At 39.0% G+C, this 18,787-nt stretch overlaps 1 protein-coding gene across 4 annotated transcripts in view; it reads left to right on the forward strand.

Moving 5' to 3' along the window:
• Window positions 1-18,787, forward strand: part of LOC100868219 (lachesin) — a 267,208-nt gene that overhangs the window by 192,554 nt on the left and 55,867 nt on the right. For all 4 annotated transcript variants that reach the window (XM_086911818.1, XM_086911819.1, XM_086911820.1 and 1 more), the window contains one exon: window positions 13,928-14,056. In XM_086911818.1, coding sequence (XP_086767944.1) covers window positions 13,928-14,056 — 129 coding nt within the window. The remainder of the gene's footprint in view (window positions 1-13,927; window positions 14,057-18,787) is intronic.

Raw genomic sequence — 18,787 nt, forward strand, 5'->3', positions numbered from 1 at the left:
AAAATTCATTTCGGGGGAAAAAATAAAGGCTGTCGAGTAGCGGTAAAAAGTTATAGTTTTCATAGAACGGGAACAATAATAATTTTCCAGAGTATCTTTTTCTAGAATATAATTCAGACAGACAGAAATCGAAATCTTTTTAAAAAGAGTATGATGCGAGATTTCTTCAGAATAATCCTTTTTTGATGGAGCGTTACATAACGTGTTCTTCGTGTTACGTGCACTTCCGTTGAAACGTATATGGACGAAAAGTAATTAAATTTTTTTTTCATTAATAAGTATTTTTGCTATATTTTACGTTCTATATTTTCATTATTCCAATCTGTTTGAAGAAATTTCCAAAAATATCCTTTTCCCATACGTGCTTTCTAAATAATTCCGTATCTGTGCAAAAATTAAGCAAGAAACTTCATCATTTTTATAAGAATAATTTGCATTATTCATCGGCCATTTATTATGCGTAACAGGAATATAGAGAGCGTAATTAAAAGTTAAGGAAAAAGTATGCAGGATAAAGGCAAAAGTTACACGAGGACCGATAATAGAGTCGAAAGAATTTTTTTTCCTCGCCCCAGCTAAGTTTCTTAAATATCTTATAGAATCGACTTACTCCTACGCCACTAGCGCAACGTGGCCAGTCGTAAATGGTTCAACGGTCGGTGGTGGGGGTAATCGTGAGGCGGAAAGCAGTGGCGGCGACGTAAAAATTATATCACGCGCACGACACACGAAATATTCGTCGAATACCAGAAAGAAACCTCTTGCAGGAGGAGATTAAACAGAACGCATCGTTATCGTTTAATTTCGCAAAAAAAAAAAAAAAAGAAAGAAAAAAAGACAAAAGAGAGTCGTTGCAAATTTTTCTCTCAGCTTGTCATCGTTCTTTCAACCGTTGAAGTTTTCCAAACACGTAATACGAAAACGTTAAAACTATAAAACGCCTAGTTGTGCTACGCTACGTGGGATAATTCCGTGATGATGAGTCGACCAAGTTCCGCCAGTTCCTGGTGGACTCTCTGTCATCGTAAAACTAGATGGATTAAAACCAGTCAGTGCCATAGATCAGCGGAGGCCCAGAGGGAAGAAGCGTGAGTCCTTGCTGGCGTCTGGGCACCGAATGTCAGAACGTCCCATGTGGCGTAGACATTAGGTCCACGTAGACCTAACGTGCACGTGCAGCGACCGCCGTGTTACCCCTGACGGAGCCGCTGTGGTTTGCCTGCTTGCGGGTCAAACGTCCTTCCATCTTGGGGGGCGCAACTCGTATTCGCCTAAAAGCATGATGACGTTTTAGGTGGCATCGTTGCATCTGATACTCTACCTATCGTCGATACTCTTAGCAACAGCAGGGAACCCGATCCAAACCGTTTGCTCCCAGTTTACTGATAATCGATATTGGCGAAATTTAATTAAACCTAGGAATAATTCACTTTCTCAACGATAAACTTTATTCCAAAGAGATTGAAATAGCGGTTTCCAATTTGCGAGTTACGGGGAGATCCATCAAGAGATCGTTTCCTTTTATTGGACTTTTTTAACGCTTATTTATTTTTTATATATTTTGTGTCAAAAAATATCAAACTCGGTCGTAGAAAATCGATTAATTAAGCAAGTACTTTTTCCTTAAAATAATTTATTCTATTAAATAATATCGGGATAAAACTTCTAGTCGTAAAATCTTTAATTTTTTTCCATCTTATGTATGAGAGAAAACGTTGCATATTTGAACATTACGAGAAAGAATGTACGTCGAAAAAGAAAAAAAAAAAAAAAAAGAAGGAAACATTGAATTAAAAGTTTCTGGACAATCACAATTCCAAGTAATAAGGAAGATAAGGAAGATTGATGAAGCTTTAAAATAAGACTGAGATTGACAAGCGAGAGCTATATATATATAAATAACCAGCATTGGAACAAACTGGAAAAAAGGAAGGGAAGAAAGTAGCTTGATGGAAAAGCGATCCTCGAATCACGTAGATAGGAAGAAGCTCGTAAGTTTGGGAGTAGTGACATGAAGGAGAAGTGTCAGCTCCGTTGGATTATCGGAAATTCAACATCATCCTGTTTCGTGCAAGTAAACACAGTTGAACCGAATCATCCACATAGAAGATTACGTAGGAACAGGATCCTATCCTATGAAATTCGAGGCTTCAACACGAATTTGTATCTTGGACACGCGTTCCTTCCACAATCCTCTGAATAATACAAAATGTATCTTTTCAAGCAAATAACAATGTTATATCGTCAGAATTAAATCGAGCAGAGAAACAGATTTCTGATTCAGATTCTGAATCTTGTTCTGGAGCAAACCATATTTATTCAAAAACATGAAGCAATGATTCTCGACTTTGGCTCACGATTTGCAAGAGGTTTTTGGCCACTGTCATTTTTAATTAATGATAATCAAAATTTGAAGTGTAGATTTTCGATATTTATGATAATTATTTTTTTAACTTTTAAATTGCCGATAGAGACATTTTGCAGTCCCAATTATATTTTGGCTGTTCAGATTTTAATTATTAAACAATTATAAATGAGTGTTTACTCTACTTACTTGACTAATTCTCTAATAGCCAAAAAATCATTTGAGATTATCTTACTGTTTCTTCTTATGGAGAAAGATTTTGAGAAAATCCTAAATTGAATATTTCAAAGGATGTTGCAACTCCAAAGAGAAAAGGATTAGAAAATATAAAAAAAATGAAAAAAACCAATATTAGTTTGCCAATTGAAAATTACATTTTGCGAAAGTTTCGAAGAAACGAAATAATTACCGTTGAAACGATTGCACTCGGTTGCTGGAAGCGATAGCCCCCTTCGTTAAGCCGTGTCAACGTTTTGTTGTTCGTGATTAACCGAGCCAAGACCGGAAAGTAGTACGAAAGCTTTCGAGATTCTCTCTCTAGGATGAATCGCTTGGGCGGAGTTTCCAAATAAGAAAGCTGTTGCTCTTCTTCTTCTTCTTCTTCTTCTTGCGGATTCTTCTCGGTTGCGGATTCTTCTCCACTTTAATTTCTGCTAATTAAAGCGGTCTGTCTCTTCCAAAGCGGCCTTGCTGCACCCAATCAAGTCATAAATACGTAGGAAAAAAAAAAATAGAAAATAACGAGGAGAGGCTGGACACTGGATGTGGAAATGTAAAATTGTCCGCCATGTTTGCAGGCTGAATCTTTCAGCTTCGAGTGTGAAAGCTCGACGAACGAAGACACACAATCAAACACTTTCCATTTCGATTGTTTTGTTCATCGAATGACAAGCTTCATTCTCTGACAACTTCGTTCGTTCCTTCGTTGTTAATTCCTTTTGCATCCTCTTTGTTGCCTCCAGCTTTGCTCGCCCCCTCTGAAAAGCACAATAAAAGGAGTGAGATGCATTATTCTCGTGAAACTTTTTCGATATTGCGAATAGAAGAAGAAGAAGGCTAATTACCCATATCCACAGTACTTAGTGACAATTCTGTCTAGAACGGTTTTTGATCGAAAAGTAACTGTTTCTTTTTCGCAAAGAGAAAAAGCATCTGGGTTGAAATCAATTGTAAAATCATTTTGAATTCATCATGAATTCAAATAATAAATTTCATCGTCATAATTCAAGAATTTACACGAAAAAAGAATACATATGGATACGAATATATGGTATATGAAGAGATTTTCTTATTAATTTTCTTTTTAATTTTCATTTTTTAGATTCTAATGTTCCATTCATAATGCTTCTATTCATAGGTTATATAAAATTTGAATAATCGGTAAGAAAATATTACAAAATAGCAAGAAATTGAATACACTTGTATCTAACTAATTAATATATAAATTCCAATAATATCTTTTCCGAAACCATTTTTACAAAGCCCATGCACGCAAACTTTCGCTAAAATTATTTCCAAATCTGTCTAAATTCGTTCAAAAAGTTAACCACATCGATCCTCCCGTTTCCTCCCGTTAATCTGAATAACCCAAGTATCGATCGTCGAAAGATAAGAACGCATCCGTAATTTTGACGCAAGTAATTATCGATATTCCATATACGAAACAAGAAACTCACGAATTCGCAGAATTCCTCGCGAATCGTAATAGTATTCGCGATTGTCCTGCCATCCCCTCAACCTAGCAAGCACTTTGACCGGGTCGTGGAAGTCCGGCCGATGTATAACGAGCCACATCCCGTACCTAATATCGTTCACCGTGGACGAAATTCCAGAGCGCGCGGCGAGTTACAGCCTCGTTAAAAGTTACCTACGCCAGCGAATCTGCGAGGAGGAGGAGGGACGCGCGACATTATCGGGTGTTCGATCGTTCGATCGATCCACGCGTGAAACTTTTCCTCCCCTTTTTCTTTTTTCCTCCAACCGCCGCTTCGAAGGTATTCCACGGGTCAATGGGTCTTGATTGACCGATCCTTGGGTGGCCCGTTCGAACGCGGGCACAATGCAAAGTGGCGAGAAATCGGGGTTGGTCGGTCGATGGGGGAGGAGCAGGGTGGAGGAGATCAAGGAGAGGAGATCGTTGGAAAAAAAAAAAAAAGGGATCGAGAGACGACAGTTTTGCTTTTAGGGAATGGTCCTTTTAAACTGGATGAAAAGTTTTAGATTGTTGAAAGGAAAGGTGTGTTGGTCGCGGGGATTTAAAAATCTGATGGAATTGAAAGAGGAAAGTAAATATCAATTGATCATAGGGTACATTAGAGAAAATGTAATGAAAATATGTACGATAGTGTGGGTAGAAAAAAATCTTTATTTTTGAGTCTAGATTTCGTATGTAGAAGCAATTTTTTTTTTACTACAAATTGTAGCAGGGTACACAAGAAGGGTAGGTTCGATGTAACAGAAGTTCATTTCAACAGTGAACTCTCAGTGTAAACTTTTAACTTTTCAAATAAGCGGAATTTCAATTTCATTTAGATAACTACGTTTGTTTTCGTTTGTGATGAACACTCGCATATATACAGGAGCTTTTAACTTTTATTTGACGAAATCTTCGTTTTGATAAGAAATCTTATTGTACACACGTGTCTGTATACAGTTTATCAAACAACAACTCGAACCAATTTGTAATAACATCAAGGCTAATCGTCCTTCGACTCTATCCTCCTATTCGCTGTAATATGGCCGGCTGTTGTACCGAGCCGGTGGTACACGGAGGAGGCACGGGCTTGAACAGTGTGAGAAATTGCTCGGTTATCTTACGTCTGTGTGTTGGACCGCCCTAGAAAACTGCACCGCCAGTAGTGAATTAAGAGAATAAAGGAACTTTTGCTTGTTTGTATTTAATGAAACGGGGAGGGGTGAGCGGGGCATTGTTGCCTCGTCGAGAGGATCCTCGTGGAAGAATGAAACGGGGCTGATCGTTCTGTGAAATGCAATCTTTTCTAACGTCAAACGAACGAAATTCTAAATACAACGAAGGAAAAGATATTTTCTTCGAATGCTAACTACTAATTATCAAATCATTTTAAGAATGTAAATATGTGTTCAATCAGGAAATAATATTCATTCGATTGTGATGAATATTCGAAATCCGTGTGAAATTTAGAACTTGTATTTTGATGACTCGATAAATCGCTATTTAAAAGAATCGATATCTTATTGTGCAACCTAATGCGTTTCAACGTTCGTATCTCTCTTATTCTTTGTAACAATAAATAAAGCTCAGTATTTTTCTTGTTTTCGATATTATAATCGGAATATGATTATTTATTATCCGATTCAGAAGAGGATTAAACCTGTTTGCATTAAACGTATTTAATATGAAAAATACGTATTTACACAAGGATTCGTAGCGTTGTAAATTGATGTTATCATAGTGAAATTTCACGGTTTAACAAGTTTAAATCATTAATCTTAATAAATTTTGTTGCGCAATAATAATATGTTCGGTAATAAAGTAAATACGATTATGCAAATGAAATAATATTACAAGTAATAGTCGTAATAATAGTCATTATAGAAGCGAATATTTCAAACAATAGTTATTAAATACTAATCATTCAATTATTCTATTCTATTCTGTTGTGCACGATATATATAAGAATTAAAAATTCAGCGATAAAGTTTAACGAAAATAAAATTTTTATCAAATCTTAATTTCTATCACAATAGTTTGCGCAACGTTCTCATAATCAGAAATATAGAAATCCGTTTGAAAGTTATTTTTAGTGTTCACCAGCGAAAAATAATTCTCGAAAGTTTTACTCTCGTTCTTATGGCACAATAATTCGACACTGAAACCTGTCGTCCTCATCGAGTACAAAGTGCATGTTAAAAAAAAAAAAGACTTTTATAAATCTGTTTATCTCGAGGCATTGAACGAGGAATTCACGACGAATCTTCTTCCAAACAGACCCGTCCCACGAATAAAATACACCGTTGGGAGCACCTTTTCAAATTTGCGAACGCAAATTTTTACGATTGTCGAATTCTTTTTTTCCACCAAAAACAGAAGAGAAAATCTGATCCATTTTTATCGAAATTGAGCGTTGATCAAGCGTGTGGGCGGGCCGGCGGGTAAACGATCCATTTGAAAAATGAAGAGTTACAACTTCACAATGGGTTCCTCCCGTACGTGTAAATACAACACGCACACGCGCGTTCCACATACGCTCGGCCCAGGATTAAACGGCGCTCACGCAATATTTATACTTCATTCTATTTATTGCGCTTGCCTGAGTATTTACACATAAATACCGATGTTTCGGTGTATAGCAATCGTGTCAATATTGTATCGATAGCGGGCGTAGAGTCGCGACAAGCGTCGCAATATCGCCCATACCCGCCATCCATCCGCCGTAATTAAATGTCGAGTAATGATTGACGAACCGCTGCTCGTAATTTGCTCGTGTTTCAAAGTGCCGCCGCTACGTCGTCGTCGTTGTCGTCGTTTCGTCTGAAAACCGAATTCCAAATTCAGGAGATCGGGGAAAAAAGAGAAAAAAAGGAAAGAAAAAAAAAAACGAAAAGAAAAGAGAAAAGGAATCTGGGGGATCCTCGTCTTTCATCCTTGCGTCCGGATGGATTAAACTGGGCGAACGGAGGCGAAAGGAGGTTAATTTGTTTACACCGCTCGGACAGTTTCACGTCCAATTAGCCGGCAAGCCATTTTCCGGCCGGGTATGAATGTTGCAGCGCATCGAGTCGCAGGACGATTTCGAACGGCTGTCGAAACATCATCGTCCATTGATCAAACCGGTGAAGAGATCCGATGGGAAACTAGACAGAGAGACAGAGAGAGAGAGAGAGTGGAAAGTATAACATCCCTCTGTCGCGTGGATTCGAAGCGCGCGATGGTTAATATTGTCCCTTGACCCTCTGTCCCCTTCCCTTTCTCCCCTCCCCTAGGTTCGTGTAGCGTTCGGTTCGTCCAATGCAAGAGGAATCCGAATTGTTATCGTTTGCGTGAACGTTAACAGGCAGGATAATCAATATTTGCCGATACGACCGAAATTCACCGGCCTCCGGTAAACGCTTATGATGTTGATTTAGTATATACGATATTACCGGGCAAATAATCTACGTGGATATTCGATTACTCTTTCGTTCGCTGTTTGTTCAATCGCCGTTTCGTATATAATTTGAACACTTTGAACGTGCGCGCGTTTTGTTGCTTCTCTTTTTTTTTTTTTTTTTTTTATTTTTTATTTTTCTATTTTCCCCGTGGTTGTGTTTTTCCATCACGCGTAGAAAGAGCGAGGGTAGAGGAGGGGAGGATCGAAGTTAAATCGAAATTAGGGAGAGGAGAAAAATGAACCCCTCTTCGCTCTCTGAACCCGATTTGAAGCCGAGTTCAAATTATATTCGACGACAATACAATTAATAATAATGATGATGATATTGTGGATTAATGGAATACGTATAATATGCTATATTTTATCATACAGTTGGAACAATCGAGAATCTATTAGAAATTTATTAAATTCGTAGCGCTTTTAGAAGATTGGAGTAATTTCGAATATCTCGAAACTTTATTATAGTAGGTAAACGTAAGTAAATTTTTGTCTCTGCGAAAGAAGAAATATATCTCTGACCTATTTGTAATATTTCGATATATACCTGATCCCATGGTTAGTCAATATCGTCAGTTGGCCAAACACCAATCCATCTCTCTTCACCGACAATTTCTCTCGAATTCTCTCTTCGAATCGTCGAAAAGATCGGAATTCGTGCTCAGACATCCGCGAACCGACGCTTCCAAGGCATCCAAGCCTCTCTGCAGCTTCATACAAATTCATGAGCTGGCTGGCTCAACCATTCCGCGAATCATTCCCCCTAAGTTTTCGAGCGAGAGTGCATCTCCTCTAACGATACACATTCGCGAGCTTGATAGCGCAGTTTCTGTCACATCCGGCCCATTTGTTGCCTGGACACCCGTGATATCCTTTAGACTTCAGAAGATGACTACATTCGTTTCTTTTTCACTCCGTCAACACGAGTTTGCGCGGCGTGGAAAAGCGAGGAGCAAGGAGAAGAAGAAGAGGAATAAGAAGAAGAAAAAAGAGAGAACGGGGGAGAGGAGGAAAAAGAAAAAAAAAAAAGAAACGACGCTCTCTCCTTTCATCTCGCTGCAAATGAAATTAAAGGGGGCAAGGGGACAAAGGCGGACGAGACGTCTGATTAAACCGGAGATCGGATAATTTAATCGAATTAACAGTGTAAACGCATCTAGAAACCCGCGGTTCTTAACCTTTTTCTCGACTACGGATACCGATTTAACTAATTTTTTTAATTGTCGAGGATCCTCGATACCCGTGTATTTAACAATAAGAGAGACAACCAGATCCGTCAAAATTTTGCTTTCGCGATTATTGAAAAATGTTTTTGATTAAATTTTTATTTTATTTTCGTGACATCGTTTTATTATTGTATGTACAATTATTTGTATATAATATGCTTAGGCGATAAATCGAAGTGCTTATCAAATTTCAAATTTGAAAAAAAAAACAGACGAATATATATTCATATATTTCTAATTAATATCTTTTATTCAAACATAATGTAACAATATAAAACAATATAAAAACATAATGTAATAACAACTAATAATAAAGTATTCAACGTTAAACTTAAACGACAAGAAAATATCAATTGCTTTCTCTCATTCGCTCATTCGACTTTATATAACACTCGTGGATTCATAGATTAAGAACAGAATTGAACGCTAAAAGGATTGAGAAATTAATTAGTTATTAAAATTTGGAATGAAATTACTTTGAATGATAATTTTATTATTTAAAACACAACATTTATTCGTCTCTATTGTAATTATCTTCAATATGAGTTTTCTATATAACCTCATTCGTTAAACTGTGCGATTGTTCGATGCATTGAATAATAAATTACTCTTACTTGTAAGTAACTTTATTCCCAACTTCCTTTATAATCCATTTAAAAATTTTATCCATCTGTCGTTAAGACGGATCCAAGCGATCGGTGTCTTGGCGCAGCTGTTCGTTTTGAACTCGAAATAGAAAAGGATACGTAATCGCTCTGGAAAATTAAACGAAACCTCCGAGTAATCCTTTTCGAACAAAGCTTTATGGGGAAGAGGAGGAAAGGGAATAAAAATTAATCTTTGTTGGCAATTTTTGTTCACGTACCGCGGTTATTCGTCACCAGTATTGCATTCCGGTGGGATAGAAATTGCATTACTTTGGGGGAAAAACGACGTTAAAACGAACCCTGAAACAAGTTCCCAACGATATTCTTTCGCGCTGCGCCCAGCCACACCGATAATGAAGTTTCTGCCTGTCGCCTGCTGTTATGCAGCATAAAAATTTCAATGAAACTCTTCTTTCGAAATGGCTATTAGCAAACCGCCCCCGCTCGATGTATCGATTTGCATCCCTCTCGGCTTTTGAACCAACCGTTCCTCCCTAAACACTCTTCCGCTACCAATAGACGAATACATTAATAGAGAATGAAGCGAATAGTGAAATAAACTTGTATAGGAAGTCGATATTCGTACTCTGATAAAAGGGTAACGATCGCTACGTTTCCACTCTAATGTTCGATAAACGAGTGTCGAACAATATGTCCGAATATTTTCGTAACCAGGGGGAAATTTTCCTTCCTTTTCTTCCTCCCTTCGAATCTTTTCGGGAATGGAACTCGCAACGATTTTCATCCTTTCATAAAATTTCTTCCTTCGTACTTCGATTCGCCCTCATTCGCGTAAAGGGTTAAAGTTTAGAGTAAAACTCTCAGAATTTACTCACGACAGCCAGTTCACCATCGATCCACTACTGATCCTTTCCTCCACTGCCTTCTCTTCAACTTCCTCAGATCTGATCTCAGGAACAACTCTAAAAAGCTTCACTCTTGTATCCGCACCACATAAAAATAATCCAAAAAAAATCACGGATCTTTCTTTTTTCGTTCGCACGGATGGAAGGTGAGGGGACGAGCGTCGTGAAACGTCATCTTAGGGAAGGGGAGGATGATAGGAAGCGGGGAAAATTCAGGATAACCTCTCAATTATTCGGGAGGAGGATATCGGACACGATTGGTTGGCGGACGACACGAGCGACGTGTTGGCGGTTGTCGTACACGCGGAAAGACAGTTTGGCAGGGCGTGTGTCTCGTGAAAGAAACATCGTTCCCCGGACGCTCTAATGGGCGGAGGGTTAATCGCGACTAGGAGGCGAGTAAAGCCGGAATAAAGCCACGTAAAGATTTATGAACGGGCCGTGAAAAGAGGAGATTGGCGATTCGAAGCGCACGGGTGCCGCGGGATTTCATCTGTCCGCTTGGGGGATTCGTGTTGCCTCGTGATTGTTTTCCAAAGATCGCCGATTGGATGGAGTATATATATATATATATATATCGTTTCGAAGGAAAACAAGCGGCCACGCGATTATACCATACGATGGAAAAACGCGAGGCGTGCAGATTGTTTTTTGTTTCAGACGTGGATTTGGAAAAAGGAAGGGAGAATAATAAAAATATTCGAAGAAATTTTGATTGGCGAAGGTATTCCGATGTTTTTAACTGTCGACGAAAAATTAAATATAATATCGTATAAAATATGAGAAGGATTATTGAATTATTGCAAATGTTGAAATCGAAGAATTTTTCAAGATTTTTGATCGTAACTTTATTGAAAATAATATTAAAGAAAATTGATTAAATAAATCTATGTTATCCGTGAAGTCTTTGATTGATTGTCATTACAAATTCTTGGTTCATTCTCTTAATATGATCCATGATAAGGGTCGAAAAAAAAATTTTTAGAGATTATATCGAATTTTAAATTTGTATAAGAAGAATCATGAAAAAGCAATATTATGATTATAATTTTATGAAATTTTTTGTATAAGATATATAATACACAGGTTAAATAAATTTCCTTGTAAGATAATGAACTTGGGATACTTTCGAGCGAGCTATTTTCTATTATGTAATCGAGATGAATCGAATAAAAAGATTTATGAACGGTAACAAGTCGCGCGGAAAAAGTTGGATCGGATATTGTCGGTAGATCGTAAAAAAAAAAAAAAAAAAAAAAAGAGAGAGAAAAAAAGATCCTCTCCTTTCTTAATTTATCGACTTTCATCGACGCTCTCATTAATTATTTTCACGGATAAATGTCGTAAGAAACCGAAGCCCCGGCTACCCAGCCTCCGCTCCGTAATCCCTGTGGAAATATTTTTTCCTCCTGTCCCTTCCCGGAACGAGGAAATGGAAGGAGCATATTTTAACAATATTTGATGTTTAAACACGGAAAAGTACAATCGCTTCACCCTTGCGAATCGAAGAAAGTTTGAAACGAGATGGAGAGACGCAGTGCTAAGGAATCGAGAAAACCTCGGTTTCACGGTGGTTATAAGAATTATCCAAGTAGAGGCTGCAACTTTTTCCAGACCAGGAAATGTAAATTAAACAATCGCAACTGTATCCACTGCTTCTGAAACCTATCCAAACTTTACCTTTTTGGCATTTCGTTAATTGCCTTGCATATTCATTTTTCTTCTCCCCCCTCCCCTCTCCCCCGCATTTCGAACGCGAAATATTCCTTCCACCCTTATAACGAACGAAACATTTCCAATAAATTGCAAAAGATATTAATTTAAAAACCGAGCGCTCGCGATGCGAACAATTATTTCGACATAAATAATCGACGAGCCAATTTTATAGGGAAGAAAGCCGAGCTCGTTCCTCGTACGAGTTCCTCTCTCATTAATAAACGCGCTTCCTTTCCGAACAAAGAGCCCGTTAATTAGAAGCGTTGCCACGGTACAAATACATATTTACAAAATGAAGTTAATTTCCGTTCTTCGAACGCAATTAAATTTTATCATCAATAATTGTAATTTTTGCGCTTCTCTTTTTCCTTAGAAAAAAAAAAAAAAAAGAGAGAGAAAAAAGGAGAGAGAGAAAGAGAAAGAGAGAGTCATTCGTATAACCTGACGTTAACCTAACGACGCTCGCGTCAGGCTAATGAACGCGGAGCGCCATTTTGTCTTCCGCGAGGGAAAAAAAGAACGATCCATTTTCTCCTACGATAATGATAATAATAATAATTATTAACCCTTTTTCTCGTGACCTACTATCATTCATTCTCGGTTTACCCTCCTCCTCTTTTCTTCTCTTTATCCTCTTCTTATTATCCTTTCTTCCCTCCTTCTTCCACTCCCCCCCATACCTCACCGACGAGGGCATCGAATCGCCGCCGCTCGTATATCGTCGTAAACGAAACAGGTTCGAGGGAAACCGATTCGAGTACGACGTTAACGCCTTTGAAATCGTAATTTCAACGCCATCCAGTGTTCGTTTACCGGATCCGCTTCGCGAATCTTTCGAAATCGGTGCGCAGCTCGGTTTCACACGGCTTCTCCTCTTTTTCCTCTTCTTCTTCCTCTTCTCTCTCTCTCTCTCTCTCTTTTTTCTCTCGCCGCAACGAGATGATTTCGCAGGGAAGGACGGCTTAACGACTTGGAAATGGAACGACAGTTTTTTCGTTTCTTTTTTTTTTTTTTTTTTTTTTGATATTCGCCCCGATAAAAAGACCGCGTACCTTATTTTTTCTCTCTCTCCCTTTCGCCGTCTTTTTACCGCCGCACTTTCGGACCAACTTTTATACCGCGCTAACTTTTTACGCGACTGCTCGTCCTCGAGCTTAAAAATTATTCGAACGTAGGTAGGTGGGATGTTGCAGTCGGGGCCCCCTTGTATTAACCGCGGCGGGATTGTTTCCCAAAGTTGGGCTCGAACCTTTCTCGGATTAAACTTGGAAAAGATTCCTTCTTTCGATTGTATATATATACCATCCACCCTTGTTTACCGATTTTCCAGCTTCTCGAGGCCCCGCTTAAATTCACAATATTTCTTCCCTGTTTATCGTATGCAATCTTCTCGCGCGAAACACATAGAAACGTTAATCTATTCTCGTTGATTTTATTCAAGCACTTCACAAATGAAGTAAGAACACCCGCAGTTAAACGTATATCGGATTTGAATAGCTTTAAATAGCATATATTTCCATTTTACATCAAGCTTTTGCAAGTCGAGTCGGAGCAGGTTGCTCGAAAATTTCAAGAAGTTGAACGCGCTATTTCGTCGAATAAATCGATCGAGGGAGGGGGACAAACAAGTGGGACAGCAGGAATAATAAAAAGGAGGACAGGAAAATTCGCTTCGTAGATTGATGCGTGCTCCAATGGGGTTCTCCATCTCTCCCCCTTTTTTTGTTTACCCTCTCTCGTCGCTCTTTGTCCCTTCCTCTCTCTCTCTTTCTCCCCCTCTCCTTTTTTTTTTACAATCAAGCTGCGGAAAAAGGGTTTCATTTAACCGAGAAAGTTTCACCGATAAAACCTGTGCCGGGTTCTTCTCTTCGGAGGATCCTGTTTGTACGTTTATGTCGAACGCGGCGTGTTTGTTCCGGCCGGTACACTATATTTGCACGGCCGACCGGGCTGAATCAATTTCTGCTTTTGGTTTCAGTGTCCATATACGATGGCGAGCAATTAAACTTGACGAGGATCACGCGCAATGAAATGGGCGCGTATCTCTGCATCGCGACCAATGGAGTCCCGCCAACAGTCAGCAAGAGGATCACCGTGGACGTCGAATGTGAGTGGATTTCAAGGATATATACATATAGGCGAGCAAGAGTCAAGATAAACGAGCGTGTCCCTACGCGTGCGTTCACCACGCGATTTAAAAAAAAAGAAAAAAAAAATCTCTCGTCGTCTGTTGTTTGCTTTTTTTGGAACGAAAAAAAGAAACGAAAGATTTTTCCTCTGTTGGAGATACGCGGTTCAAGTACAAAAAAAAAAAAAAAAAAAGAAATGAGAGGTTTCTGTTTTATTGAGGAAAGAAGGAATGGGAAGTATAAAGGGATCATGAGAGTTTTGAAATGGTTCGATAAATTTTCTTGCTTCAGTTTGTTATTGGAATTCTTCTTTATTACTAAAAAATTTGAGATTACGCGTTTGTCGCGTGATTTTCATCCGGTTTGGTTAATAAGATGAATCGATATCGAAACGAAGCAGAATCATCGAAAATCATCAATTATAACGGTTATAATTAGATCGACAAGGAATTCAATAATGTTCCCTCATTGCAATCATTTCTCCGATCGACAAAATTATCGTAAATTTAATTATGATGGATAATTACGATTCATTTATGATTTTGTAATATTTATTATCATTGTCTTTTTTACACCATCTTTGTGTCTTTTCTTTTTTTTTTTATTCACAATATCATCACTGCATAAAATTTTTTTCTTGCATATTTTTATATTTTGTAAAAATAAAAGAGCACGTAGAAACACCTTCAATTTTTTTTTTTTTTTTAAGTAATAATTAAAATGTTAGCTTTCAGTTTTATATGTTAAATAGTTTTTTTGTCTTATCTTGTCTTACAATACAATTCTGAAATGTCGAACCAAAAAATATTTAGTTTCACGAACTATAGAAAATAAAAAAAAAAAAATAAAAAATCGATATAATTACATAAAATAATTCTATTTTAATATGTATTTAATTTATTATGAGATGATAATTGAATTATAATATTATTTTCGTATTATAATATTACTTTTCAAAGCATTCAAGTAAACGACGATATTTCACATTTCAAAGACATTATTCTTTATTTTTATCGTATTTAAGAAAAGAGATTATCCAATAATCGTTTACTTTCACTCGACGTGATAAATCATCGCCATTAATTAAACATAATTCCTTCGATTCGATCCAAATTTCACGGGGAAAAAAAAAGAATTCTTCGATATCGTTTTAAATTTCGCGACCCACCATGGATCCTTCTTCGACGAGGAAAGAAGGAAAGGACAGGTGGAGCGGATGCGTCGTTACGGAGAACCCGAGGGAAATAGCGGGGCAGGTCGAGCGCGCGAGTCCCTCTGCTGCTGGTCATTTTTCCCTTTTATGCGTTCCATCCGTTCGTGTCACTTGACGCCATGTTTGTGCGCGTACGGGGCGCAACAACCGTGAGAAGCGGGAAAAGGGACAAGCCAGCGCTCTGCCCTTTGAATATTTAGAAGGGCGCGGACATATTTTATTTAGAACATTCCGTTTCCGCCTCCCGCACCGCCACTTTTCTTCTCCTCCGCCTTCGCCTCGCCTCGCCACGATGCGTTTGAATAATTTTTACCGCTTCTCCTCGACCCCGCCTCGATCCTCTGCCCAATTTGTCGCGTCCACCAGGCAAATTAGATCAACGTGGATCAATGTCTTGGACGTAACAAGAAATGGGATCGACTCGCGTTGATCGAAGTAGTAGGAAAGTTTGTCGAAATTTTAGCGGATGAATCGCGCGTATTTGTATAAATAATTTGAGGAAATAATTCAATAAACAATCGAACAATTTCCACTTTAACTCTACCTCTTCCCGTGTTCATGGAGAACAATTTATCGAATTTATTTGCATTTATATAACTATTGTTATCACAAAATATAAGAACAACGACAATGAGCTGTTACGATGCTCTTTAGAAAATCAGAGGGAGAGACTGTCTCCTTTGGGAGAGCGAAACGTTGCAATCCCTTTCTGGATGGCTTCGAAACAATTTATTCCGGGTCGACCGCCCATCCAGAAACATCAGAGAATACACTTCCTTCTCCTTAATCCAGATTATATCGTAGAGATTTTCGTTTCACGTATTCTAGTGGCGCCACTTGCACAACCCCCTTTGTTCAACGGTGTGTTGGCAAAAAGGAAAACGACACCGCGGGGCAGAGTGGCGCTCCTTTGAGTGCTTAGGGAAGACATATTTTATCCGAGTGCACCAGATAATCTCGGTTTCCGCTTCGATCGCGAACGAGACATCTTTTGTGCGTGCGTATCTTAGATATTCATCTTTCTTCGTGCAAAGATGTCGCGCGGTTTCGAGTCAACGGTTCCGTCCCTGAAACTGAAAACTTTCTCTTGTCTTTCTCCATCGATTCCACGAAATAAACCCCCTCTCGTGGTGATATTTCCGATATATATAAACCGACATTTATCGAGCAATCGCTTTCCAAGGATAGAAATGGCTGCTACGGTTTTCGAGAGAAATATATTTCTTTGTTCACGATTCCAAGATTCACTTTTTCCTTATTTTATCACCATTCTATAGCTATAATCTTATTCGTGTATCTCTGGATACCTTTCTCTTATTCTTTTTATTCCGTTCACAACGTGTAGAGTAAAGTATAGCTTTTAATTTCGATAAACTTTTCGTACTCGTTTCACGAGTAAAAGTTAGGAGTAAAGATAAAAATTTCAATGTGAACAACGCTTAATTAGTAACATCAGAATTGAAGACTAGCTTCTTTACCCTTGCTCGAATCTTTCAAACGAAATCGAAGCGAAAATCGAAAATATTCCTCGCTCGTATCGTGGAGCTGAAAAAAAAAAAAAAAAAAAAATAATCATTTCGATAGGGCGGCGATAAAAGGGGCGGTAAAGCGTGGAGAATGGGCTTTTTTTGCGGCGAGTGAAAAATGAGGGGTGAAACGGTTATCTCGGATTACCGGGGTGGGTCCGCGGAAAAAGATATTCGATCAACGCGCGGATCCGAGGTGTCCTTGCCGGATTACAAAAGTCCCGCGACCGTCCCGCTTTAATGCTTTCCACCAACCCTCGCATTATACAAATTTATACAAACCGACCTTGGAACAGGTCGAAGCGAGGTGAAGCACATCAACGATTTCTTCCTGCGAGTGAGCGTTCTTGATTCGTTTTCTTTCGTGATCTCTTTTCCTCGAAACGAAGGAAAAACAGAAGAAGAAACGGGAATATGAGGGAGCATTAATTTTTCCTTCGACTTGAAACACTTCTCTGAATTCATGGGGTGATGGTTTTCGTTCGCGAAACTCCTTTAATCTCGTTTTACTTGGGGAGGAGAGGGAAGAAGTCGAAGGTAAGGTAACCGGAAGAATCGGATTAGTTTTGTTGCTCGATTACGCGATAACTGGAAGGAGAACTGTGGAACCAACAAACCCCTCGCCTCGGCTAATTAACGGCCACGTCCCGAGTTTGGATAATTAAGACGCCGTTGAACGAAGAGGGTCCTTTTTATAAAAAGACGAGCAAGTTCATTTTCCAGTAAAGTGAAGAGTAAATCCACCACGCGGTGGTTCCTCCATTCCAGTTTTATTCCATGGTGGTATTCGTTTTATCTCTCCCGTGTTTCTAGATATTTACGAGGGACCGTCGCTTTGTTCCGAGCATATCGAGTTCGTAATCTCGGGATGATCGTGAAAAATCCAAACTGGCTCGATCTCGTGTATATATATATATACACTCAAGAGAGATTCGTCGAGCGAACTGACGGATGGATGGATTAATTTCTTGGGGAGGAATGACTGGAAGGAAAGGAAGAAGGATTCGAGGCGAGGAGGAGAAGGTTGGCCGACAGGTGGAAACAGAAGGGCCGACGTCCGGCGAGCGTGGATAGAGTCTATTGTGGGAAATCGGGAGAAGTATGCGTTAATTAGGGCCTGCGCTGGCAATTTGTGGATTTGTGGGAAGCCTGATGCATACCGCCAATGGCCGACCTCGAGAGATAGTTGCAACCACCGCCTGCTCCTGTTGTTATTCGTCTACGGTTAACCAAGTTCGCCAGTTTTCTTCTTGCCCTACCGAGCCCACCTTCGCGTATCTTCGCGCGATTAATCGTACTCCATTGATCTTCTTTTTGATTCCAACGTTTCATTATTTTTAGAAATAGTGTTTTTAACGTGTTTGAAGTTGAACGAGATTTTTGATCTTTTGAGCTGAGAAATTCATTTGTTCCAAGTCAGAATTGTGAAGACAACGAAGACGACAAACTTCAAGAATTTAAAGCTTTCGTTAGGCACGAGTTAGATATCGGCTTCGTTCGAGATAATATTCTGAATCGAAAAATAGTTTCGAAGAGTAACAATTGGATGAAATTTCAGTTTGCTGAAACGTTTGGAAATAATACAGTTCTCGTTAAATGGCCCGATCAAGTCGAAATGGTTCTATTTCTGGGAAGGCAGAGAAACTCGTCGAACGTCGGGTCGACCCGTCGAATTTGCTTAGGAAGTCACCGATGACGCGAAAGCTTGGCCGAATTACGCGACCTGCATCCCTGAGATTAATCTCTAAACTAGCTTTGCGCCAGTTCTAATCAAGTTCTCGGCGAGGTTGCCCCAAATAACTTGTTCAAACGGCTTGAATACTGAGGATCCCTCGATCAGCCAGGGGAAAAATTCTAGGTCCCTTTCTGGCCCAGCCACCTCAGAGATCGTGCAATTCGACCTTACCTCCGTTGATTGGCCTCTATAACGGTATATATGTATATACATATTCTTCTAATCCAAGGTTTCG

The sequence above is a fragment of the Apis florea genome, unplaced genomic scaffold (assembly GCF_048593485.1).
Source record: "Apis florea isolate Af1SG1 unplaced genomic scaffold, ASM4859348v1 contig_3367_pilon, whole genome shotgun sequence".
Taxonomy (NCBI): Eukaryota; Metazoa; Arthropoda; class Insecta; order Hymenoptera; family Apidae; genus Apis; species Apis florea.